Raw genomic sequence first — 26,769 nt, 5'->3', positions numbered from 1 at the left:
CAGTGTATATGCAGACATCTACTAGATTCTTAAAAACCACTACTAAAACCTCGTGGACCAGATTAACGATTCTCCATTGATAGATGTCTGCACTAGTTTTTACATATTAAAATGTTTCCATGAACGTATTTATGTAATACGTACCTAGCAGTGGAGGCATTTCTAGGCAGCTGTGATCAGACTGCCTTCCTGCAAGGTTGGACTCACCTCTACTCTCCCCCAGCAGTGTGCGCAATGCCTGCTCTCCAAAGCTTTACCAGCGCGGAGTACCATGGATATTTCACATTGCTGCTGATGCTTTAATCATTTGTAGTCGTTAATTGTTTATTTTGATGCTTTTGCCTCCACGTATAAAGGTTCACGAATGGTGTGAAAGGTAGGAAACTTTTATCAACATGAAATATTTTTCCTCACCAAGTTTACTGCTTTTGACCCTGATTCCTCTCTCCTTGGGAGTAAGGGTGCCGCTCCTGCTGTTGTCAGCACTTTCCTGCTTGCATCTCTCTCCATCCCTTTATTGTCACCGTTCTTGTTTCACTTCATAAAGATAATATCATTGAACTTTGCCTTTTTTACCTCATCTATGAGGCTTTATTAATCAAGTTCCTCCCATTTATTTTGAACCTGAAGTATTTGATCTTTTTTTCTGACATCTTACTTAAAATGTTCTGTTATTAAGCTTTTATTCTTTTTTTTCTTCATGCTTTTTTAAAAAGTCTTTTTTTCTCTTTCATTGGATTGATCAGGTTTTCCTTGCTTTTATTTTTCTCTGGTGATTTGGAGGTTTTATATCTCATTTCTTATCTTTGTCCTATTTCTTACTATCATTTTCACTTACATTTTAGACAGATGTATTTAAAATATATATACAAACATATACACACATATATTATATATTAGTTTTGTTTTTACCTTAATTTAAATGGGATATATATTTAAATATGCATATAGATTCATATATTACATAGTTAGATGTTTAATCAGTGCTGATTGAATAATAATTTGCCATTTATTCTAAAGGAGTGATTTAATATGAAACGTTCATCAATATTCAGTCATCTACCCCAAGTATTAAAGAGAACATAAGAACATGATACAAGAAGTTAAATGCAATATTAAATACACACTACCCTGTGAGTTCTGAACTTCAATATCAACAATTTTAGAGACATTTTTAAATGAAAATTTATGTCAATAAAAGCATTATTGTTTTTAAGCATTTCTATTTTTATATACCTTCTCTTTTTTATAGTAAGTACTTACCTCTGACAGTGATTTTGGATGACAGAATGAGCCTGGGCTACAACCAAATGCCTGACAATGAAGCCTGGGAGAGTTTAAAGATCATTGTCACATTTGCTGCAGCACTGAGGTAACATGATGAGGAACTGCCCAGAGGCCGACACTGTATGAAGTTCACCAATTCCTGAAGCCAGATTCTTAACGTTAGCTTTAATGGTATAGAAATTACTTCCTAGAAGGCTAACACAACAATGTAAAACAATTATACTCCAATAAACATGTTAAAAAAAAAAAAAGGCTGACTGCATATATACAACACAGAGTTTAAGAGAACTACTTACCTTAATTACAAATATGGGGCTGAATATACCATCTCTGGACCTGCCCTGTCCAGTGTGGTGGCCACCGGTCACATGTGACCGTCTAGTATTTGGATATGGTCACTTAGATCGAGATGTGTTGTGAATGAAAAATACTCACTGATTTCAAAGACTCAGTAGGAGAAAAAGAAAGTAAAATATATCACGAATAATTCTTACATTGATTGCATGTTGGAATGACAATAATTAGATATTAATTTCACCTGGTTCTTTTTCTTTTTAACCTTTGTTACTGAAAAATTTCCAATTACATATGTGGTTCTCATTATATATATATATATATATATATATATATATATAACAGCCCTGTTCTAGATGTCCTGCACCCATTCAACAGATGAAAGGCTGGGAAAAGTGTGATTACAAAGGAAAAACTATTCCCATGAGCTGCTGACATAAGGACTGCAGGAAGAGCATCAATTCTTGGTAGGGCCCCTGGCTCATTTACAGTAGGCACTTTACAACCCCACGTGTTGCTTTACTGAATCATGTCTGCTCTGCCTGGCATTGGTGGGTTGGTTATCAGCTTATTAAAACACCTATAATTCTGCTTTGGCAACATCTGTGATTGTTTCAGGCCTGCTTAGTTTTACTTCCAACCCAAAGACTTCAGCAGGAATTTCAGCAGGGATTCTCTGAAAACACAGGAAACAGTTTCCTCTCTTGAATGAGACAAATGTCTACTGATATGATCTTCCTAGCAAAGGTGGAGCTGCCTTTATTTGGTCTATTAGCTTAGGTCCCAAATTCATCATGTGGCCCAGGAACGGGACCAGTGGCTGAGCTTCTGACTCTGGATTCATTTCAGTTTTGCACTATGTTAATCCTCTTTTTTTTTTTTTTTTTGATTGAAGTATAGTTGATTTACAATGTCGTATATAGCACAGAGACTCATATATATATGAATATGTCTCTTCCCTTATAAGTTATTACAAAATATTGAGTATCGTTCCCTCTGCTATACAGTAGGTCCTTGTTGATCTGTTTTATATACAATAGTACGTATCTGTTAATCCCATACTCCTAATGTATCCCTCCTCCCTCTTCCCGTTTGGTACCATAAGTTTGTTTTCTATGTCTGTGAGTCTGTTTCTCTTTTGTAAATAAGTTCATTTGTATCACTTATTTTAGATTCCACATATAAGTGATATCATATGATATGTCTTTTTCTGACTTACTTCACTTAGTATGATAATCTCTAGTCCAACCATGTTGATGCAAATGGCATTTTTTTTTTTTTTTTTTTTTGCGGTACGCAGGCCTCTCACTGTTGTGGCCTCTCCCGTTGCAGAGCACAGACTCTGGACACGCAGGCCCAGCGGCCACGGCTCATGGGCCCAGCCGCTCCGCGGCACGTGGGGTCCTCCCGGACCGGGGCACGAACCCGCGTCCCCTGCATCGGCAGGCGGACTCTCAACCACATTCTCTCAAGAGAATGAAGCCCTCATTCTCTTTTTATAGCTGAGTAATATTCCATTGTATACGTGTAGCACATCTTCTTTATCCATTCCTCTGTTGATGGACACATCTTGGCTACTGTAAATAGTGCTGCTGTGAACATAGGAGTGCATGTATCTTTTTCAAGTTAGAGTTTTTGTCTTTTCTGGATATACGCCCTGGAGTGGGATTCCTGGGTCATATGGTAGCTCTACTTTTATAGAGACCTCCCTACTGTTCTCCATAGTGGCTGCACCAATTTACATTCCCACCAACAGTGTAGGAGGGTTCCTTTTTCTCCACACCTTCTCCAGCATTTATTATTTGTTGACTTTTGGATGATGGCCATTCTAACTGGTGTGATACCTCATTGCAGTTTTCATTTGCTTTTCTCTAATAATTAGCAATGTTGAGCATTTTTTCATGTGCCTATCAGCCATGAGCTGTATGAGCTGTTTGTGTATTTCAGAAGTTAAGCCCTTGTCAGTCACATCATTTGCAAGTATTTTCTCCCATTCTGTAGGCTGTATTTTTGTTTTGTTTATGGTTTCCTTTGCTGTGCAAAAGCTTTTAAGTTTGATTAGGTCCCATTTGTTTATTTTTGTTTTTATTTCTATTGCCTTGGGAGATTGACCTAAGAAAACCATTGTATGACTTGTGTCAGAGAATGTTTTGCCTAATATTCTCTTCTAGTTTCATGGTGTCATGTCTTAATGTTTAAGTCTTTAATCATTTTGAGTTTATTCTTGTATACGGTGTGAGGAAATGTTCTAATTTCATTCTTTTACATGTAGCTGTCCAGTTTTCCCAGCACCACCTGCTGAAGAGACTATCTTTTTTCCATTGTATATCCTTGCCTCCTTTGTCAAAGATTAACTGACCATAGATGTGTGGGTTTCTTTCTGGGCTCTCTGTTCTGTTCCACTGATCTATGTGTTTATTTTTGTGCCAGTACCACGCTGGATTAAGGTAGAAATAAGAACAATAAGATGGAATAGACAATCACATGAAACAGTTGAAAAGAAAATGATTCTTCAGAGCAATGAAGGCAGAATCAAGCTGGATGGACAGAGCAGGGTGCACAATTGTTGAGCAGTCAGACTTTTCAAACCTGTATTTTACTGTGTCATTCTCATTCTCCAACAAGACAGGTACAGACCACTCTAATTTCATAACTGAGACTGAACAAAGAGGCAGGCTACAGTCCCAACTAGTAAATGACAGAGTCTAACATGCCCATTTTGTGCCAAAGTCCACGCCCTTCCCACAGATTCCACCCTAACAACTTGTCGACGTAGAGGCAGACTTGGTATTTTGGAACTGAGAAAATGAATTAGAGTTTCAAAAGAATGGCAAATACAGTAAATTGGAATTGAATTTCCCAAAGAATACACATCAAAAGAACCAGAAACTATAATTAGATGTATAACAAAAACATTTAAAAAGTCCTGACATTAAAAACTCAGATAAATTTCTGTATTCCTACCAACATTTTTAAGCATTAATATATAAACAAGTTACATGTGTTGGTAAAATGTGTGTGTGTATTTCTACAAAGGAAGTGTATCTTTCAATGACATAAAAAAAAAAACAACAGAACAAACAAAAAACAGGTAAATATTCCCTTCTCAAAAACAATGGCTAAAGACAGTGCAGCACAAAACACTTGGGAGGAAAGAATTCAATCCAAAATTATCATATTCAATCAAGAGAATATTCATAATGTAGAAACAGAAAGAAATCTCAAGTCTAAGTTTCAGGAAATTTCCTACCCAAATGCCTCAGAAACATACCGTAAATCACAAAACGCTGAGAGAAAGGATGCTTCTAATGTGGTATAACATAGAAGAAACTGCCAAGTGACTCCCTATCTCCTATTTTCTCTCCAGCTTTAAAATATCCTACTTGCTTATTCCTTTCAGGCTTAGAGTCTCAGTTGAACAGAGAAGACCTTAATTCTGGAGGGGCCATTTCACAATCTAACAAGGACATGGCTCTGCCTAGTCCAAGATAAGCTGGGCCAATGAGATTTTTTTTCTCTTGGTCAAAATCTAAAAGAAGTACAGCTGATTCACTTTGCTGTACAGTATAAACTGACACAATATTGTAAAGCAACTATACTCCAATAAAAATTTTTTTTAAAAAAAGAAAAAAGAAGTTCTACAGAGGGACATGGCCCCATGGTTGGTGATCAATGGAGCTGAAAGTCAGAACTGGCAGAAGTTGCTGTCGAGAAAAAACTGCTAATAAACATTAAGACCAAGTTACAAAGTTAAATAAAACACTAACCCCTCCCGGGCAATTGATGATAAATCTAAATAACTACAGTAACTGTAAGATCCAAGTGGGTGGAAGTGATCTGTAAAGATGATAGCAATGAATATGGTGAAATGCTTTAAGATTTTAAAAGACACAACTAAAGATTAAGAGATTTAACATCCAAATTCTAATAAAAGACAATTATATATTTCAAAGGGAAAAACTAAAAGTTGGAGAAATAAAGCTTTTAAAAGAGCATAAAAATAGCAGACCAAGAGTAAAAATTAAAACAATATATAAATTGCTTAAATTCATCTACTAAAAGTTTCAAATTCCATTTCTTAAGGTGAATTGTTCTCAAAACATTAGAACTTGAACGTAATCTCCATGAGACCAAGGACTTTTGTCTGTTGTTCACTGGTCTACTTTCAGCGCCTGGAACACTGCCTGGCACCTAATAAATATTTTTTGAATGGATGGATGGATGCAAAACCTGTGTACTGTCCAATTGGCAGCTGGACAGTGTCCATGACCACCAGGTTCAGGTAAACAGGCACTTTTGACTCAGTGCAGATAGGAATTCTACACAAGTACCACTGTTCCAAAAGACAATTTAGAACACATGCCAAAAGCATTAAAAATTGTTAATCCAAGAATTTTACTCAAGAAATGTATGTTTTTTAAAAAGATAACTAAGGCATTTAACATATTTTATTTACTATATACAAAAGGTGAACCTAAGGAACGGCCCTGAATGCTGACTAAATTATAGGCCCCCTCATATCACGGAAGCCCAGGCACTCACGTACGGGAAGATGCAGAAGTACGTCAATGTGGAAGATGATGATGAGGGACTTTAAAGAAAACAGCTGCAAACGAAAAGGCGTAGCACAACCCCACTCCTGTATAAAACATCTGGAAGAAGTGATGCTGAAATGTTAACACTGTGTTCCGCAAAGTGGTAGGGTAACTGACTTTTATTTTCTTCCTTTTGTTCACCTCTATTTCCCAATGTTTCTACATAGAACATGCACTATTTGGAAAACAACAGTCCGTTTTTAAAACCTGAAAACATTTATTTTTGAAAGAGACCAACCCTACAGGTTGTAAAGTAGTGCCAAATAAAATACTACTTTCAAACATCACCCACCCCCTGGAGAAACACAACATTCTTCCCCTTTCAGTTCTGTGGACCTGTCTCTGATGTTAGATTACCCTTTGCTATTTCTGAACATGTTCTGATTAATTAGTCTTGGGAAGGAAAGACAACCATAAGCAGTTACAAGCCAGAGCAAAGTAAAAACTGGCACTTTCACTTCAGCTTTGGTTGAGATTTTAAATCTACTAAACAACACTAAGCAACACTCGGTCTCAAATGCAAACCACTATACTAGCCAACACTAAGAATTATGTGATCCTCAGAAGAAACTTTCTTCAATAAAAGACACATGTAAGTCAGATACATCCTCATATACAACTCAGATTTTAAGTTTCAATTTGAGTTCACTGTTCATCCTATACATCTTGAAAAGACCTCTTAGGAACAAAACAAAAAAAGTACATTCCCATTTCACATGAATAGGCTTACATATCAGGTGGTGACTGGAAGGGAAATTGAGCTTATATTAACATAGTCTAAGTCAATCAACTGTAAAAGTTGAGCTATTGTTATTCTATTTTATTTGAGGTACAGAATTCAGAATATACATTTGATGTACACGTCATCAATCTCCTATGCTAAAAAAAATGGGAAGACTGGGCTACAAAAATGCCATCTTTTAATTTCAAGCGTCCCATTTACTTTCCACAACCAAAAGTCCTGTTCCAGTTTTCATAAAGCTCTAAATCTTCTGGAGACACACTAGGTCGCACAGTTCTGAAGGCATCTTCAAAGTCACTGTAAGCTATTGGTCGAACTTGATCCGGCGTTACCGTGGCAATGTCCGCAGCCTGTAAACTGCGAATAGGACCCAGAGACGCCTCCCTGCAGAGCTGCGTCATGTCAGCCCCCGAGAACCCACCAGAGTGCTGCACCACCAGGTCGACCTCCTCCTCAGTGAGGCAGCAGTGCTCCTCGGACATCAGATTAATGACTATCTGTTTCCTGGCTGAAGCCTCTGGGAGGGGAATATACAGCCTTTTCACCAACCTTCTCCGGGCAGCTTCGTCAATCTCCTGTGGCCGATTGGTTGCTCCTACCACTAGAATACGATCTTCAGAAGATGTGGCTGCTCCATCCAACTGAACTAGAAATTCGGTTTTTATCCTTCTAGAAGATTCATGCTCACCATCTCCCCGCTGAGATAACAGGGAATCAATTTCATCAATAAATATCACAGCTGGCTGCTGACATCGGGCAACAGCAAACAATGCACGGACCATTTTCTCTCCCTCGCCCACCCACTTAGAAGTCAAGGAGGAAGCAGAGATACTAAAGAATGTTGCCCCAGACTGACTAGCGATGCACTTGCCAATCAGAGTTTTACCCGTCCCAGGAGGACCAAAGAGCAGAATTCCTTTAGGGGGTCCTCGTAAGCCAGTGAAGATGTCTGGCCGCATCATGGGCCACACAACTATCTCCTTTATTGTGGTTTTGGCAAATTCCACTCCTGCAATATCTTCCCAATTTACTGGCGGTCCCTGGTCCATAATCTCATTCATAATAAGTTCAATCATTTTGGGCTCCAAGCTCTTCAGACGCTCATCCACGGGATGTGCTGGGTCTGCAGCTCCCGCGCCATGAGGCTTATACTGTGTCCCCCCGCCCTGACCTCCCCCATCTTGCTTAGGTACAGGGGGAACAAACTTTCCAAATATCCCTCGGGATCTACTAGCTCCCAGAGACTTTTTGACACTACCATGTGAAGACCCTGATGCACGCTGGGGCTGGTGGTACTTTTTCTGCTGATCTACCCATAGCTGTTCTTTTGCAGTTTTAAAAGTAGGCAGGCTGCTCTCCTCTCTTTGGCCATTATCTTCTGTTTTACTAAAAGCCTTATTCATTACTGGAGTAGAAAGTGCATCAATGGTGCCAGAACCATAAAAAGCTTTCATTTCCCGTGGATTTTCAAAGCCAGAAGGAAAACAAGACTGATTAGATGAGAACACACTTAGTCCTATGTTGGCTTTTGGGAGGTTGTAATTTTCCTTTTTGACATTTCCAAATAATGGTGTGGCATGGAATTTTGCAGTGGCTGACTCACCGAAAGGTCCTGAGACTGTAGGACACGTCTTAGTGGTGTCAGTGACCAGAGGTGGCTGGGCATTCTGAGGGCACTTCAAAGAAGGACTGCCCTCTGGGAAGTCTTTGGTCCTATCAGCACCATGGGCTGAGTTAGTTAATGGGTCACTCTCCCCAGAACCACCACAAACACTAAATTTAGGAAGATCAAAGACAGCGGCCCCTCTATGGATGACTACTGACTCATCAGCAGGTGCCAACAGAGAGTCTCTGGATTTCCTGCCAGCGTGCATCATCTCCTGCACGTTACTCATTCTGAACACGTTATTTATTGACAATCCAGACTTCCACTTGTCACTGTCAGTTTGCCGAGATGTCGCTAGAGTTAAAATGTTTTCTGCATAGTTATTCAAGCCAGTTTCAACACTGTCAGAATCAATAACTGCAGAATATTTCTCTGCATATGTTCTGAACAGTCTGGCAGCACAGACCTGGGAGATCTCAGAGTTTGCCCATGCGTACTGAATGCGGAGAATCTGTGCTCGGTACGCGTCTGCCTTCTCTCCTGACGGACACGTGCCAGACGTAATTGCAAAGTAATTCTTCTGCCATTCACTCAAGTGTACAGACCTGGAGCTAGAGACCTGCATTTTAGAGGTTCTATAACAGACGACAAAGATGAAAAAGATTCAGTATCCAGAAGGAAACAAAGACATAATACTTTAAACATACTTTTAAAATCTCTGCCTATCTGAAGGAAGGTACACTGGACTTTTCATTTATAAGGAAAGACCGTTTATAGGGGAACATCTAGTTAACCATAGCTTTCAGGCATTCAAGATATAAAAGATTAAAGACTTGACTTAAAAATGCTCTAGGGACTTCCCTGGTGGTGCAGTGGTTAAGAATCTGCCTGCCAATGCAGGGGAAACGGGTTCAATCCCTGGTCCGGGAAGATCCCACATGCCATGGAGCAACTAAGCCTGTGTGCCACAACTACTGAACCTGTGCTCTAGAGCCGCGTGCCACAACTACTGAGCCCGGGTGCTGCAACTACTGAAGCCTGTGCACCTAGAGCCCATGCTCTGTAATAAGAGAAGCCACCACAATGAGAAGCCCGCGCACCGCAACGAAGAGTAGCCCCTGCTCGCCGCAACTAGAGAAAGCCTGTGCGCAGCAACGAAGACCCAACGCAGCCAAAAAAATAATAATGCTCTATTATGGGTTAAACTGTTTTAGTTATATAATAATTTTCCCTGTGATTAGGGAAAGGTTTAGATGGAGAGGATTTAAAATTAATCAGCAGGGTTTCCCTGGTGGCGCAGTGGTTCAGAGTCTGCTGCCAATGCAGGGGACACGGGTTCAAGCCCTGGTCTGGGAAGATCCCACATGCCACGGAGCAGCTAGGCCCGTGAGCCACAATTACTGAGCCTGCGCGTCTGGAGTCTGTGTTCCGCAACAAGAGAGGCCACGATAGTGAGAGGCCCGCACACCGCGATGAAGAGTGGGCCCCATTTGCCGCAACGAGAGAAAGCCCTCGCACAGAGACGAAGACCCAACACAGCCATAAATAAATTAATTAATTAAATTAAAAAAAAATTAATCAGCAAACGAAAGGCAACATGGAAGAACAAGGGATCTAGAGACAAGCAAAGCAAAACAAACCAAGCCAAGCTCCGTCCCTAGGAAAATTAGACGAATGATCTCACGCAAGCCTCTTCACATCACTGGGCCTTCAGTTTTATCTGTAAAATGAGAGAAGTCATTACGAGAATCAAGTCAAATAATGAACGCGAAAATACCTAAACATTACTATTATGATCTCTACTGCACAAATGTAGAAACGGAGGCAGACAGAGTTCAAAAGCTTGGCTGGGGTCACACAGCCAGTGAGCAGTGGTGCCTAAACCCGCACACGGGCAGTTTCACTGCATTTAGTGCACACTTCACCAAATAAAGGCCCCTCATACTGCCACCAAAGGTCACTGCAGCATGGATCACAGACAAACAACAGGATTTAGTCATATACTAAATGTTTTCAAGGATTTATAAATGAGCACTTAAAACAGGGTGCCTCAGAACCTCTCACAATTTCACAAGAAGCATTAAAAAGTGAAGCTGTCGTGATAAATGAAACAGGAGAACAAGTGTGTTACTGAAGTGGTTTATTTTAGATTTTCTTCCTCAGGTTACTTTTATAAGCCTCCTTACATTAAGTTAAAATGATTTTAACAGGACTGCAGATGGATGTATCATGGTGACAGATGTGTAGAATTTACCTGCCAATCCAGAAGAGAAATTTGTAAGAAAACTATGAAGCTTCCTAAGGGTACTGAAGTCAAGTAAAAACCAAGAACTCGTGTACGCTAAAATGTACCTTCCAAATTACCTATAAATATAGCTTAATAATCAGCAGCTCTTTTGGTGCAAGACCCATGCTTAATACAGCTGTTTCTCCCATAAACCCTACAAAGAATCTGTCACATTGTAGGTAGGTGTTCATAAATCTTTGTAATTCTTTTTGAAAAAATAAACTTAAGGCCTAGTGAGATCCTAATTTGCTTAAAGCCATAAAGTCAAAACTAGAACTGACATCTCCTGACAAACAATTCATCCCTCTTTCCACTATTCCATTTTACCATATTTTAATCTTTTATGCAACAGCTGAAATGAGAAATTGCAAATGAGGTAACTTGGAAACCATTTATCACCAACTTTCTTGTTACTGTGAACATCCTGTTCCTCTCCACGACTTCATCCCATTTTATCATCCGCAAAACTGGGATTCCTACAAAGACTCAGACAGAGTTCTAGTCACTGTTCCCTAAGTACCCTGCTCCTTCCTTTCCACCCTCTCCTATTTGCTCAACATTCACCTCCCAAGTCTTACTTCGTCCTTCCAGCGCATTCACCCAAAAACTATGGACACAGGTAACCAAGGACGTGTTGGCCACGCCCGTCAGCGGCACTGCCGGGTCCCGAGTACCACTTCCTAGGTCTGTATCACTAAAGTTACTCGGCGGCAGCGATGCACGAGCTGCATGCCCATCTTCTGGGGTTTTCCCTGCCTGTTGTAGGACGTGGCGTTCGTCCAGACAGTACATGCTCCCCGCCACACCGACTGTCTCCCCGCACCCGGAGCGGGGCGCCCCCGGGGACAGCAGTCACCGCGCTGACAGGGCTGGGGACCCTGCGGAGCTCACGGGGCGGGACGGCCCACCGCCCGCCGGCCGGAACCCCGGGCGCAGCCCCTCCCCTCAGGCCTCGCTCCCGGCCCAGGGCTCGCCCGGCAGCCCCTCGCGGAGCCTCCGCGAACGCGGCGCCCGCCCGCCGGGACGCCCCTCCCCACAGGCCGCCTCCGAACCCGACGCCGCCGGGAGCGCGCCCGCCGCGAGAACACATTCCCGGGCCGGTCTGCCCGTTCGCCCGCCAGCGAAGCCCCTCAGCCCTCCGGTCCCGCGCCCCTCCCGGGCCTCAGCCCCCCTCGCCGCCCCCCTGCAAACACCCGCCCGCCGCCCCCACCAAGCCCCCCCAGAGCCCGCCACTGCCCACCAACCTGCGGCTTCCGAAAAGCGCGCGGACCGCGTGCGCCTGCGCGCTGCTGCCGGCTCGGCCCCGCTGTGCGTACGTGCGTGCCTTCATACGTCTGTACGAGCGTGGGCGTGCGGCGGGGCGGGGGAGCGCGGCGGGACGTGAACGCACGGTGGGCGGGGCGCGAGCGCAAGGTGGGCGGGGCGCGAGCGCACGGTGGGCGGGGCGCCGGGGCGGGGCAGCGCTGCTCCCCCGGGAGGGGTCCGAGCCCCAGGCTCGTCCCCCGCAGGCTCGTCCCCCACCAGGCTCGTCCCCCCGCCAGGCACGCCCCAGGCACGCCCTCGAGGCTCCGCGGCCGAGCGCCCCTACAGGCGCGTACGTAGGTGCGCGCTTGCCCCTCGGGAGGGGCTCCTCCCCCACACACATTTTTAGACCAAATCGGGGGATTGGAATCTGCATCTCGGTGCCGGAGCGTCCCTTTCCTCCCTGCTGCCCTGGGGACACGGTCCTGGAAGACCGGGAAGCGCGCCCTTCTTCCAGCGGACTCTGTCCTGTGGCAGGACGAGGAACGGAATAGCCCTCACAGCGGCCTACGGGTCGTTTGTGTCACCGTCACCTGGGAAATGTGGAGGTTTGATGGCGTAACCTGAGGGGGTCCCGAAGGTCTTCCCACCTTGTCACCCTGCCGTCTTCCTCCCCGGCTGGTCGCCTCCGTGTCCCAAGGGCTCCCCCAACAACCCAGGGAACCAGCTCACACAACCCTGTTTAAAGCGAGAAGGAGGGGCCGGACTGGGGAAGAACCTTTCCCCTGGGAAAAGGAGGAGCCATTCCTCGGAAAGCCCCAGTGCCTTCTCCTCTCCTTGGCTCCCGGGTCCTGTGGGTACCCCTTCCCCGGAAAGTGAGTGGCACCGGGCATGGAGAAAATGACTGTACAGGAGCAATTAACAGCACATGACATTGAAATGCAAGACCTAAGAAGTGTGAGGCAAAACATTTAAGACCTTTCTTTTAAGATTTTAAAAAATGGGCACAAACTAAACAAAAGGGAATGATTGGACAATACCTTTTTAAAAATAGACAAGGGAAAATGACAGCTTACAATTCATCTCTTGGCTTAGATAGTAATAAAAGACTTTTTTATTCTAATTCTTCATAATTTATTAACTAATTTGCTAATTATTATAATTACCCAGAATAAAAATAAAAGAAAATGAAAACCATTATTATCTCAAGACCAGTTCAGTTGTATGCTTGCTAGCTATTTTTATTTATTTATTTATTTATTGCGGTACGCGGGCCTCTCACTGTTGTGGCCTCTCCCGTTGTGGAGCACAGGCTTCGGACGCGCAGGCTCAGCGGCCATGGCTCACGGGCCCAGCCTCTCCGCAGCATATGGGATCTTCCCGGACCGGGGCACGAACCCGTGTCCCCTGCATCGGCAGGCGGACTCTTAAACCACTGCGCCACCAGGGAAGCCCACTAGCTATTTTTTTTTTACTTGTATGTTTAGAAATCACCATATAAATAATCTGGGTAATTAGCAATGTTTGGTTTTTTTATCACCAAAATTTAAGTGATAGCATTTTGGAGAATTCATGTAGACCACCGTCTTATCCTCCTAACAGTACTGTTCACGTACTGAAGTACATTTATTGTTGCCGGTATTAAAATTTTTCCAACAAGTGACACTAGCGTTGCCACTTTACTTTTGTGTGTTTGATAGAAAAGCATTTCCCAATCCGGCAGTTTTTTCTTCCTGCGTAGCTGGCAAAATCTAACTCAATTCCGTACCCTCTCTGAACATCAACCTCCTCCTCATCTATAAAACAGGAATAAGCATCTCTAACTCAGGATGCTATCGTAAGAGTTATGATTAATATGAGATCTAATGATTAAATTATCAAAGCAGGAGCTGGCACATTGCAGACATTCAACAGAAGCTGTGATGCTATATTTATTGCTACTATTAATGCTATTTGGGGGATCCAAACCCTTAAGCCATAGCAAGACGTTTTCTTCTTTTACAAACGGGATATTTTAGAATAATGTTATAATACTTTAGCATAATTTGTAGGAGTTTAGCACTTGAGCTATGCAGGTCTTAAACTTTCCTTCTGAGACCATAGGTTGTTTTGTTCTGTTTTCTTCTGGGGAGAAATTTTTGAACCTGCAAGGGAAGAAGTTTTCACTTACAGCAAACAGAGCGCCAGTTCTTGGCGCAAGGGATTCTGGGAGCTGGCTGCTCATTTCCATATTCATGAATATTATAAACATGGTCTCCAACAAATGCCAATGCACACTTCAGTGATCTCATTTGTTTTTGAGTGGAGGGAGACTATGGCCCTAAATAATGTGCATCCCCGTGTACAAGGAGAGTCACTAATTTTAAAAGAGGTGTGTTTGTAGGTCCCAGGAGGTGGATCGGGTAGAGGGGATGTGGAAGCAGACAGGACAAGAGTAAATTCCTTCTTGGTGGGACTCCTGAGTGTGGCTAGACTCTGACTGATGTCCAGCGTTAAGGAAGAAGGCAGAATGAGGATGGAGGACCGAGGTGATGGGTTCCTGCCTCCATCGGAGGAGCAAGGGGTGTGTGGACCTGGAGTGACTGAGATGTGCAATGCCAGCAAAAGGTTTTCCCTGACTGCACTGAATGACCCGCGAGGGCTCTGATGGGCTCCCCGGCATCACCATCATAAACAGAGCTGGTGAGTGGGGAGATGGGCATCCCCTGAAATGGGGCGGGCAGAGCCGGGAAGGAACCATCTGCTTCCGTTGTTTTCCTCCAGAGCGTCACTGCCAACCTGAGTCCGTACTTCTGGTGCTTCCGGTTTGATACCATATGTTGTGAGTTGCATCGCATCCCCCCAAAAGACATGTCCACGTCCTACCCTCCAGTACCTGTAAATGTCACCTTGCTTGGAAACAGGGTCTGTACAGATATAATCGAGTTAACACGAGGTTATACGGGATTGAGATGAACTCTAATCCAGCGTGACTGATGTTTTTATAAAGAAGAAGAGTAGAGACACAGAGAAGACAACCAAGTGAAAACAGAGGCAGAGGTGGAAATTATGCAGCCACAAGTCAGGCAACATCTGGGGTGCCAGAGGCTGGAACAGGAAAAGAGGGATCCTCCCTGGAGGCATTGGAGGGAGCATGGCCCAGCTGACACCTTCACTTCCGGATCCTGGCTTCCAGAACTCTGAGAGAGTAAATTTCTGTTCCTTTTAGCAGCCCTAGGAAACGAACACAATGTACTGCTATGGCAGAGGGGTGGTGGAGTCAGCTTTCCAGAGTTCAAATCCTGGCTCCACTACTCATGATCTAATTCCAAGGGCCGCTGGGAGGATAAATGGACTTGACATCTGAAGGGCATTCAGACCAGAGCCTGGGCCCCGGAAATACCACCCAAGTGTCAGGCGTTGTTATCGCAGGGCGAGCCCTTTGCTCAACACGGGTTGCCCAGATTAGAGCTCGTCACTGAAAAATAACCTATGCTGATGGTGGTGTTTCTGCTTTGTAATTTAGCCAGATTCTCTTATTTTCATAGACTGTTGGAATCTCAGCTACAGAAGAGAGCTTAATGGTCATGTACCGTAGGTTTCAGTCCCTTGGAGATGTTTCCTGCACCATTTCTCAACCATTGACTTTGCTGTCACCAAGGAACACTCACAGTGGTGGAGAATTTACTGCCCTGTAAGAAAACACATTCTGTTTGACGACTGGCTGATTTCCATGCTGGAAAAATCTGTCTCCCTCTGTACCACTTGCTCTTTGGAGGAACAAAGTCCCTTCAAGTCAGAGTGAGTGTAAAATTTGAAGACAGCTACCAAGTAAGCCCTCTCTGTGTCTTTCCCAGTAGACATCCTGCATTTTCACCCTCCTCATGTGACTTGGTTCCTCTGTGACACCCGGGGATATTGCCATCACTTACCCATGGCGGGGTCTGGATTTGACTTCAACCTTCTGGACGTTTTGGGATCCATCCAATTTGCATCTCTGCCTGTATCACACTCAACTTTCTCTGAAGTGGTAGTTCCAAATTTATCCAGTTTATGCAAGCAAATTACTCTCACTGCTTTCTTATTAATTTTTTCTATTACTTATTACAAGTATAGGTGATGGCAAATGACACAGAGATACTGAAGAAATAGACTTCAATATCAAATTCAGTAAAAAAAAAAAAAAGCAAAAAAAGATTTGATATTTAGGGATTTACATGATTCAGAGAAGCAAGAAAACAATCCTTAGCTCAAAAAGTCAACAGGCAATTTCCATTCCTTTCCTCAAAAACAGGCTTTCTGAAGAAAAGGTCAGCAATATTTGTTGCTGATTTGCTGAGTCTGTTGGACTCCCAGGTTAAGGGGCACAGGTGTGAAGTCGATTGATACCCGCTTCCTCTGGGGTCTTCCTCTGTTTCCCCTGCGACGATCAGGGGGCCACCCAGTGACAAACTGCCTCTCCTTTTTAAAATTTATTATTTTTTAATTGAATTCGTATTTTATATTGGGGTATAGTTGATGTACAATGTTGTGTTACTTTCAGGTCTACAACACAGTGATTCAGTTATGTTAAGTTATATTCTTTTTCAGATTCTTTTCCCATATAGGTTATTACAGAGTATTGAATAGAGTTCCCTGTGCTATACCATTGGTGCTTGTGGGTTATCTACTTTATCTATAGTAGTGGGTGTGTGTTAATCCCAAACTCGTAATTTATCCTCCCCCCACCCCCACTTTTACCCTTTGTTAACCACAAGTTTGTTTTGGAAGTCTGTGAGTCTGTTTCTGTTTTGTAAATAAGTCCATTTGTATCATCTTTCTAGATTCCACACATAAGTGATATCATACTATGTTTGTCTTTTTCTGTCTGACTTACTTCACTCGGTATGGTGATCTCTAGGTCCATCCATGTTGCAGCAAATGGCATTATTTCATTCCTTTTTACGGCTGAGTAATATTCCTGCTTCCCCGTTTTATCTGGCTGTTCTACAGATTCCTCTTGTGACTGGCATGGAGTCAGCCGCATGTCAGTCTCTGGTTTCAGGAAGTTTGGCTGTTTGCTGCACATCAGGGAGGAGGCATGTGATTCCAGGAGATCCCTTAGGTCTGATATTCTAAGAACTATGTATTTGGTCTGTGTCCCGGTTCCTGACACAGAGCTCCTAAATCCCTTGGGATCTGTGGGTAACAGGAACCTCTTTTGTTCTAAGGAGGCTACTCTTGGCAGGTCCCTAGAGAGGGTAAGGATGGAGGCGGTCACCATGGTGAGAGGGTTGGAACATTTAGCCCCATCCCAGCCCCAACCTCGGAGCAGGGGAGAGGGGCCAGAGACTGAATCACAATGGCCAATGATTTAATCAACCAGTGATTTACTGGAACCCCTATAAACATGCCTAATCGACACGGTTTGGAGCACAGGTTGGTGAGCACATCAGGCTGCTTGGAGAGTGTGCCCTCTGGGAGGGCATGGGAGCTCCGCACCCCCTCCCCCTGCCCTGCCCTATGGCTCTCTTCTCTCTGGCTGTTCCTGAGTTGTATCCTTCATAATAAACTGGTAAACGTAAGCAAAGTGACCTCCTGAGTTCTGTGATCTGTTCTGGCCAATTGTAGACCCTGATGAGGGCATGATGGGAACCCCCAGTCTATAGCGGGTCAGTCAGGAGTACAGGGGGTCCCGGGCTTGTGGTGAGGTGAGAGTGTCTTGTGGGACCAAGACTTTAACCTGTGCAGTACGACACTCACTCCAGGCAGGTGCTGTCAGACAGATGGAGAAGTGATGTTAGAAAAGACTCCATGTTTTTGGTGCCAGGAGGCAAAACCCTTTCATTTGGTGTCAGAAGTGTCATAAGTAAAAACTGTTTTCTTGGTATCAAGAGGTTAGTTGTGTCCAGATTGATCTGGGATTTTCCCAGCACTAACTGGAAGTGCCTGTTATCGGGAGATGCTATCTGATTCCAGTACCAGTGGTGGTCTGTGTGCTACACAGTGACACTAGATTGAATATAGGTTTAGATGAAGATGCTGTACAGATGGATTAGGCTGTGTAATCCAGACCTTCAAACACTTCCCCCCATTGGGCTATTTGGAGATTGTCTGGTTAGGGTCAGGGTCCAGGACTCTACCCTGGGAGGTGAAGGCGAGCTTCTCCCAGAAGGAAGTGAATGTCCTCACTGCCAGTTATCCTGAGAAAAGGCTCATCCCAGGGAGCAGACAGCACACTTGACAGCAGAGGGGGATGGGGAAGGGTGCCGCACTCCAGTCCTCATGCGGACAAGTCACTAGACCTCTTGATGTCTCAGTTTCCTCATCTATAAAATGGGAATAATAGTTGAGGACCTTAAGATAAGTATTAAATAAGTTAATATTACAAATATTTACAACGGTGCCTGGCATAGAGCACATGGCAGGAGGATGTGTGTTAAATAAACTGGGGGGAAGTATGTCCTCCTGTTTCTAGGCTGGGTGGTTTGGGGTCTGATCGCTATGTTATGGAGATGCCTAGAGAGGTCTGGAGGTGGGGTGAATTGTCATGAATTACCTAGAAATGAGCCAGAAGTCGGGCAAGCTTCTATCCCTGCTGGATCTACACCTGAGCTGATGTCTGAGAATCCCCGACGAAGTAATCCAGCCCGTTCAGAGGGGGGCTCTTCATCATTCAACTAGCTTCCTGCCCCCTGTCTGTGCACATCTCCCAGCAGCAAACCTACTGTCATCTGCCTCCTGGTCTCCTGCCTCGAACTAAATCTCAGTCATCACAAAGTGCATTTGTGGATGGGCTGGGTGGAGCTGCCCCCAAAAGGCTGAGGGCCGCATGGGTGACTCTGTGGCCCCATCTGGGGGCCCTGCAGCAATCTCAACTCTGTAAAATGCAGGCACCTCAGCCCCGACGCAGTGGCCTGATCACTCGGCCTCCTACAGCTCCTAATGTGGTGGCCCCAGTGGGTCCCAGTGGCCCGTCCCACATCCCCGCACCGTGCTGGAGGTCAGGTCTGCTCCACTGATGGGTAGAGAACAAACCACCTGACCAAATGAGATGGGGACCACGTGGCATCTGACATATTTCCAGATTTCCGAAAAACACAGATGTACATTACGTCACAGAGATAACAGAGGTCTTTGAAATTCACATATCCATATTAATAATCCAAGGACGCATTCTGAGAGTGTTTTTGATAATTCTATAGTTCCCAAATGACAAGAACTAGTCTTGGGATTAAAATACACGTTTCTAAGAACAAAAATGATTTCAAATAAAGATTGGTTATTTGGATTAAAAACTGCATTTTCTTGGTATTTGTGTGTAAAGAGCATCTTCAGGTGTTTATTAGTGATGATACCACAGGGCAGGTGGACTGATCAGATGAAGAAACCAAGGCTCCAGAAGCCTTTCCCATCACACCAGCAGAACTTGGTCTCCGGCTATGTCTTGGTTCTGAATTCATTTCTTTAGAAGTTGGAGTCATCTCCAAATAAAAGTTGTGTGTTTTTACTGCATCAAGAGGAGTGCCTGACATATACTAGGCACTCCATAAACATTTGCTGACTAAATGAATACCGTTTAAAAATATCCAAGAATGCCGCTCAATTTGCTACAATGTAGAACAGGAAGCTTACCAGACACAATTACCGTTACACTTCACGTTGTTTATTAAGCATTAAGTCACATGACAGAACAATTTAAAGACCATGGATATGATCTCAAGTCCCATAACTATAGATCGCCCCGGAAACTATTTCAATAAGCCTTGACCACCACTGACAACTTCAGGGGCACAGAAACTGATGATTCTATAACCAACAAAGTCACAGCCAAATAATGAATAAAAGCTATATCCACTGGGGTTAACTTATAGCAAATACGTCTTCATTGATGAGAGGCTGAACGGGTGTAATCACGAGGTTCTTTCTGGATAACTCTGGAGAAAGAAGCATGGGCCACATTCAGACTTGGTTCCATGGAGCTGGGATGATACATCTTTTCCTCTCATTCCAGTATTCAGATCACTTCAGGTTTTGATCTCTACAGGGAAAAAAAGAAAAAAAGAACATGAATATATGGCTGTATTCAAAAAAATGCAAACATCATTTCTGCCACTGAGATCAGCAAACAGTAAATCAGGCTCTCTTCCCCCGGGAGAGGCTTTTACCAGTACAACACTGATTTCATGCAATAAACATTTGGAAGACTTAGCACTTTACATAACACAAAATAAAACGAAAATTAAGTTAAATACTTTTAATTGTTTACTGAGCTCTTAATGCGTGCTTATGTCTCTTTTAGGCACTGTATAATGTACTGCTAGAAGAGGACAGGCTGCTAAATGAGAGGACAGCTTAGACTGTGTCCAGAGGATGTGGAGAGGAAGCGTTTGTCACTGCATTCATCAAAGCTGTAGCAGTGGTTACTGCGACCATCTCCATCTCCATCAGACTCTTATTCATCTTTATTTCCCCCAGATTTTGCACAGTTCCTGGCAGAACGGATGCTTGTTGGCTAAATGATTGAATAGATTAGTTTGATCATGCTGTAATAAAGTAATATATATATAATAGGTTATATATCACATTAAAAAGTGATTTTTAAAGGATTCAACTGACTGGTGGATTGAGTCAGGCTACTGTGGGTAAACTTGGCCAAAATACTCATTATCGTCTTTTTCGTTTTCTCCGAGCGTGTACCTTTAACAATGAAGCAAATAACACCTAATTTTAAAATACTAAATAAAATAGTGTAATTGCACACACACACACACACACAAAATGTAAAAATTAGAACTTTGTATACTCCTCATTTGAACACAGAGAAGGAGTATACCCTTTCTCCAACAGTACAATGGAAAAGAGTTTGGAAGAACTCTTTCTTCTGGAAGAAATGAGTTTTTATTGCCAATCTGGCTTCTCCAAGATACATTTTATTAATGTCAACTAGAATCTTGGTCCAATTTCCTACCTTTTGTCAAATAGAAATAGTTCCTTCTTTCTCTCAGAACTGTGACCACTGGATTTGATATAGCCTTACATAAGCACAGGTAAAACCAAGGTATTAAGATTTTCATCACTCTAATTAATCTGACCAAAACAACATACATGCATGGTGATTTACTATCGTATCCTACATTTTTAAAAAATTAAATCCTTTCGTTTTTAGCTTTGCAATTCACAGCAAGTATAATGACTCCACAGTAATTGTGACTTCTGTTGGAAACGTGCCTCTGTTTCTGATCATTTTTCTGAGCTACAGTCTCTTTCTGTGTTGTTTGGGGCATATGGGAGTAAGATATGATGAGATACACAAACATAGGGCTGCAGAAATGTTCCTCTGCAGCATTTGCCTGATGCAATTTTGTTTTGAATATATCTTATTCCCCTCCCCCCGCACACACACACCCACCACACACACTCATGCTTATTGCAGAGGAGTGGAATAATCTGGAACTATGGGCCTCTCCCCAACACCTTTCAGAGATGCTCAAGCTATAACTGTGGCATTGCTCTGGGAAGGGTGGCCCCTCAGCTTACGAGCATCCAACCTTTAGGAAAGGGCTCTGCCGAGCCAGGAGGAGGACCTGGTGTTTCAGGACATGTCCTGACAGAGGAGGTGGGTCTCTGACCTCACAGGTCAGAAGCCTGGATGGACCTCTCACATAAATGTAACAGTATTTAGCTTTTGATTTTTTTGAGCATTGTAGTATCTCAGTTAAAATTAAGAGCCCAGAAGATCAAGTTGTATGCAGTCAGTAGACTAATCCCATCACACACTGAAGTTCTGCATCCCCCGTGGGTGACGACAGATGGGCAGTGAGCAGGAAGAGAGAGAAAGAGAAGCAGAAGCTCCCACCACCTGCCTCCTCCAAGTGGGGCGAACGGCAAAAAGACAGAAAGCAAGACGGTGGACAAACTCTAGTGGAATGATTCCTAGAATAGCTTAATGCCGAGGCTCCGAAGTCTCTTATGGTTCAATAGACATCGTTCCAACCCGTTGCCAACACTGCCTTTGCGCAGATATTTTCCTTAGAAGTCGCCTGCCCGCTGTCTTCAGGGTTCCTGTAACTGATGCCCAGTATTCTAGACATTTCCTTTCTCTGAACCATGATGAATTTGGTCCTTCCTGACAGCAAGCCAGCAGTCATGTCAAATTCCTTTTTGAATGTTTTCACTCATTTTCAGTTATCTACCGTTTGCCAGTTTAATGTATAAGCTTGCTGTGATCGTAAGTTACCTCAATGCAAACTGAAGAAAGCTGAGGGGAAATCACAGGCATATGTGACTGACGGTCTCAAATAAAAGAATACAAAGCAGAAATCCATCAGAGTTACTAAAGATTCACCACAGGCTGTGTTCCTTCCACTTCTCCGGACCAGACAGGGCCTGGCTGTTGTTTTTTCTTTTTTAATGCAGAGTATTTTATTTTATTTTATTTAGTTTTTGGCCGCACTGCGCGGCATGTGGGATCTTAGTTCCCCCAACCAGGGATCGAACCCATGCCCACTGAATCGGAAGTGTGGAGTCCTAACCGCTGGAGCACCGGGGAAGTCCCAATAGGGCCTGGGTTTAGCCCCCTCTTTATATGGTGGAGGAAATCTGGCCGCCCCCCAGCATGGCTTACCCGTCTTTTCCTCCTTCTGTGCTCCCAGCAGGTCGGTCGCCAGCCCTCGGATGTGCTCCCAGGCCAGCTGCACGTGGGCCGACTCCACCGTACGTGAGCAGATAGCAAAACGCAGCACGAACTGGTCTCTCAGGTGACAGGGAACCAAGTGGATTTTCTTGGCACTGTTTATTCTTTCCAGAAGAGCTTCGTTCAGTTTGTTGGAGCCCTGCAGGGATTGAGAGAGAGGGGCAGTGCTCAGATCTGTGGGGACCCGAACACTCACCACCAAGTGAGGCCCGCGTTGGGTGACACAGCCCCGGATCAGTGAGGGAGTCACCTCACCACCGGCCTTTCATCTGCAATGGTAGAAAATTCAACTAAGCGATCATTACGTGGCCCTGAAAGACGGCAGCCCTCCCACAAGACAACGTCTTCATGTTCTAGCGTGCTGTCAAAAGGTGAGCCTTCCGTGATCCAGGTTTTTGAGGAAAAAATGAAGATTCCTAGACATGTTATCTACAAATTCATGAGCTTAAAGAGCAGAAGTGTTTAACGGCACCAGTGAAGAGAAAGCTTCAGAAGAACCCTCAACAATATAGTAAGTCCCCTACGTACGAACTTTCAAAGATGCAAACGTGCACGTCCAATCACGTAAGTTAGTTCACGTGTCTCGCGTACATCGTCACGTGCGTGCATCCTCTACAAGTGGTGGTGCTTCTGTGTACCTTACTGTACAGGACTGTCCAGTGTACAGTATCTTCATTTCAAGCCCAGGATGTCTGCAAGCAAGCCTAAGAGCAGTGGTATACAGCCAGCTGTGTTAGTTGGGTACCTAGGCTAACTTTGTTGGACTTACGGTCAAATTGGACTTACGAATGTGCTCTCTGAACAGAACTTGTTCCTATGTAGGGGACTTACCTGTACAGAAAATGAAGCGTAATAGCCAACTGCTTGATAGGATCTGGGAAAACTGTCCATGAACTATGGCCCAAGGGACCACTGGTGGACCTCCCTCTGGAAAGGAGCAGCCCAGCAGCCTTGGGCAGGGAGACGGGGGGCCCACGCCTCACACTAACTGGACCAGATGGGAGGCGTGTGTCACACAGACCTGGGAGCCGTCCCTCTCCTGCCTGGTCAGTCCCGTTGTTCCTCACAGCTGCCCGCAGCCCTCTCGGTCTCCATTCTGTTCCCAGGCAGTGACTCCACCCCCACGCGCCTTATAGTTGCTGCAGAAGGGCCTGGAAGTGGGGCCGAGTCCTGGGTCATGTGACCCTCAGTGGGTTACACTGTTCCTGTTCTTGCTTCATCTCAAGGGCAGGGAGGATGGTGGGAAGGGAAGCGTCCTGCTCGCCCGGATGCCAGACACCGGCCTCGTGTCCGTGCAGGGCCTCCAGGCCGCTGGCTGATGGCCTGCACGGGACTCCAGCTGATGCCCCGTGGACAGTGCATGAGCCAAAGGCCACTCAGAAACTGCTGACATGCACCGGGTCCAGACAGAGCCGGACCTGCTCGAGGATGAGGATGAGAAGGTGATACGAAAGGATGGAATTTCACCAGGAAGACTTCACAGGAGAGCAAACACCTGAAAATTACGTATGTAGGAAGTAGAAGCGAGTCACTTGGGGAAAATTCCCTCGCCATTTTCTAATGGATTGGACAAGACATATTTTCTACGAGCTAGAGGCAAAGAACCCAGCAGAGAAATCCGTCTGAGATGTAACAACAGAAGTAACGGCAAAGACGGACTGAGCAGGTGCAGAGTGGGATCAGGGAGGCTGGCTGAGATGGGGGAGGGGAGGAAATTGATGCCATGGCAACAGCTTATCCACTTCAGGTCAGATAAAGACCACGCATACGTTGAGCCACGGATGATGGAGAGGACTTGACATCCAGAATGGGCAGCCACGGGGCAAAGAATAGAATAACGAGATAGCAGATGTGGGGGACAGAATGGTGAGCCACGACGCCTGGATAACTTCCTCCCTGAGAAGAAAACTGGATTCGTGGAATGGAAGGAACAAGTTTCACAAAAGACATATTTCGCTTTCTGGAAAGCCCCTGAGCGGGAGGGCACACCATGCTGTCCAGGAAAAGAGTGGGAAGGGCACACAGGTGCCTTCAGTGCCCTTGTAAATGAGCAGGAGAAAATGAAAGTCTTGACTTTGACAACATTTCGCTCAGTGAAATAAGCCATTCACAAAAGGCAGCATATTGACGATCCCGTGGATATGACTGTCCAGAGCAGACAGATGCATAGGGACAGGAAACGGGTTCGTGGACCGAAGGATGGAGGCTGGGGTGACTGCTGGTGGGTGTGGGCTCTCTTTGGGGGAAAATGAAGATGTTCTGAAGTTAGATTGTTGTGAAGGCTGTGTAACCCCGTGGATAGTCTAAAAATCATTGAAATGTATACTTTGTATGGACAAAGTGTATGTCACGTGGATTGTATCTCAATAAAATGGCTAAAAATTAAAGAATTTAAATCCTATGGGAACACTGGCAGTAGAAGGAAAAACAACTGATTGACGGCTAGCAAGTCAAAGCACGCTTGCCACCAACGCCAGCGTGGACTGAACTGCCCCATCCGGTCACCCCAGGGACCTTGCGCCAGCCTCTGCATACCTGTGCTCAGGCGTCTCTGAGTGACGAGCTGCAGGGATCTCACGTCTCCCTGCCAGCTCTTGTGTCAGGACTCTGCTCTCTCTCTCCTGCTTCCAGGCTTTTCCATGGCTGGTTCCTGCCAGCCTTCAAAGCCCCAAGAATTGCTGAGGGGAAAGGAAGGGGGAGCGAAGGGCCACGTTTGGATGGGCAGCACCTTGCCAAGGCGACTGAGCCTGTGGTTCCTTCTCCTGCTGCCCTCTGTGGACTTGGACAAGAAGGCCTGTGGGTGGCGTCAACTCTGCAAACAGAAAGCTAGCCGGAGAGCAGGCAGGGCGTTAGGCCCCAACCCGGCATCCTTCACACAGGGCAGGTTACTAAGGGGCCTGTGTGTGCAGCTCCTCTTGGGGTCTTTGGAGCAATGTGGTCATGATTCCCAGCAAAGGTGGCTGAGGCCCTCAGGCAGCAGAATTACAGAGCCCCAGGGACCAGCAGTCCTCCAGCCCCTGTGTGTGCACCAGCAGCCTGAGGGCCATGTAGGAGTCAGCGGGTCCCGGGTGGGCCCGAGACTGGCTTCTCACAGGCTCCCAGGTGGTGCCCATGCTTGTCTGGGGAACATGCTAGGACCAGTGATCCCGTCGGTGGGTCAGTCCTTGGAGGGTTCCAGTGGCAGGGATGGATGGAGAGAGAAGACGGCAAGCATCCTCGGGCCGGGTCTACACAGGCAAGAAGTCTGAGCACCAGTGAGAAGAGTAGGTGTCCCGGCAGGGAGGTGGGAACAGCAGGCTGGAAAATTCGGGGGGAATCCACGGTCTCTGGGGAGCTCTGGAGGGTTTTGGAGCATGGACATAATGAATGAGAGTTTCCTCTCTGTCCTACTCAAAGAAAATTCAGACGACTAAGTAGACTTAGACGTACCTTTAGCCGGAAACAGACCAGCCCCAGAGTGACTTCTGCACAGACTTCAAAGCGGGGGTCCTGGTGCACCAAGGCCTCGAATTCGTGGGACAGCTGGACGTGCTGCAAAGGGAAGGGACATCTGTCTGAGTTTCTCATCACCGCTTGGTTCAGAGCTTAGCCACCTAGAAAACCGTATCAGACCACACGTCGAATATAATTTGTTGATAAGCTGTAGCCATTTTCTGCAGCACTGATGTCACCCACTCCCAGCTTTCCCCGTGCAGCTTGAGAAACTGGCTACCAGAAGAAAAGGGCGGAAGTCTTCAGAAAAACACCCCTTGTCATCTTCTGCTCAGGGGACTCTTTTCATCCCACCAAAGAATCTTTTGTAATTTTAGGATAAATGCTGTCAAGGGGCATTTAAACATTCCAGAAGAGAAACAGCGGCCGACGTTGGCTGGGCAGCTGAGCGCTTCACCAGCCAGCTGTCGAGCTGACCCGCGGCACGGGGAGTGACACCGCAGTCACGCCCATTCTGCAGACCAGCAGAGCGAAGCTGGTTCCGATACCAGAGCTCCAGGCCTGCCGCCGTTTGTTAGGCCACAGCACCTGCCACCGGAGGTGAGAACCTCATCCGTCCAGGGCTGCCTG

General features: G+C 45.2%; 2 protein-coding genes across 5 annotated transcripts in view; both read right to left on the bottom strand.

The window, feature by feature from the left end:
• Window positions 1–5,570: 5,570 nt before the first annotated feature.
• Window positions 5,571–12,727, bottom strand: FIGNL1 (fidgetin like 1). 4 transcript variants are annotated; one of them, XM_032643732.1, is made up of 3 exons: window positions 12,056–12,108; window positions 10,165–10,244; window positions 5,571–9,159 (listed from the first exon to the last, which is right to left on the bottom strand). In XM_032643732.1, the coding sequence occupies exon 3, from the start codon at window positions 9,147–9,149 to the stop codon at window positions 7,116–7,118; it is 2,034 nt and encodes a 677-aa protein (XP_032499623.1). In that variant the 5' UTR covers window positions 9,150–9,159; window positions 10,165–10,244; window positions 12,056–12,108; the 3' UTR covers window positions 5,571–7,115. The 4 variants fall into 4 exon arrangements, with proteins under 4 accessions (XP_032499623.1, XP_032499626.1, XP_032499627.1 ...); XM_032643735.1 differs by having other exon boundaries at window positions 10,209–10,244; window positions 12,056–12,099; XM_032643736.1 differs by lacking the exons at window positions 10,165–10,244; window positions 12,056–12,108 and adding an exon at window positions 12,704–12,727.
• A 6,934-nt stretch (window positions 12,728–19,661) lies between these two features.
• DDC (dopa decarboxylase) overlaps window positions 19,662–26,769 on the bottom strand; it is a 76,590-nt gene continuing 69,482 nt past the window's right edge. Inside the window, exons 14-16 of the mRNA XM_032642890.1 lie at window positions 26,137–26,238; window positions 22,639–22,846; window positions 19,662–20,052 (exon numbers count right to left, since the gene is read on the bottom strand). Of these exons, the coding sequence (XP_032498781.1) occupies window positions 20,039–20,052; window positions 22,639–22,846; window positions 26,137–26,238 (324 nt within the window). The 3' untranslated portion in view covers window positions 19,662–20,038. The remainder of the gene's footprint in view (window positions 20,053–22,638; window positions 22,847–26,136; window positions 26,239–26,769) is intronic.

The sequence above is a fragment of the Phocoena sinus genome, chromosome 9 (assembly GCF_008692025.1).
Source record: "Phocoena sinus isolate mPhoSin1 chromosome 9, mPhoSin1.pri, whole genome shotgun sequence".
In the NCBI taxonomy this organism is placed as follows: Eukaryota; Metazoa; Chordata; class Mammalia; order Artiodactyla; family Phocoenidae; genus Phocoena; species Phocoena sinus.
Note: the sequence above shows the minus strand (reverse complement) of the source record. Positions and strands in the feature narration are given on the sequence as shown.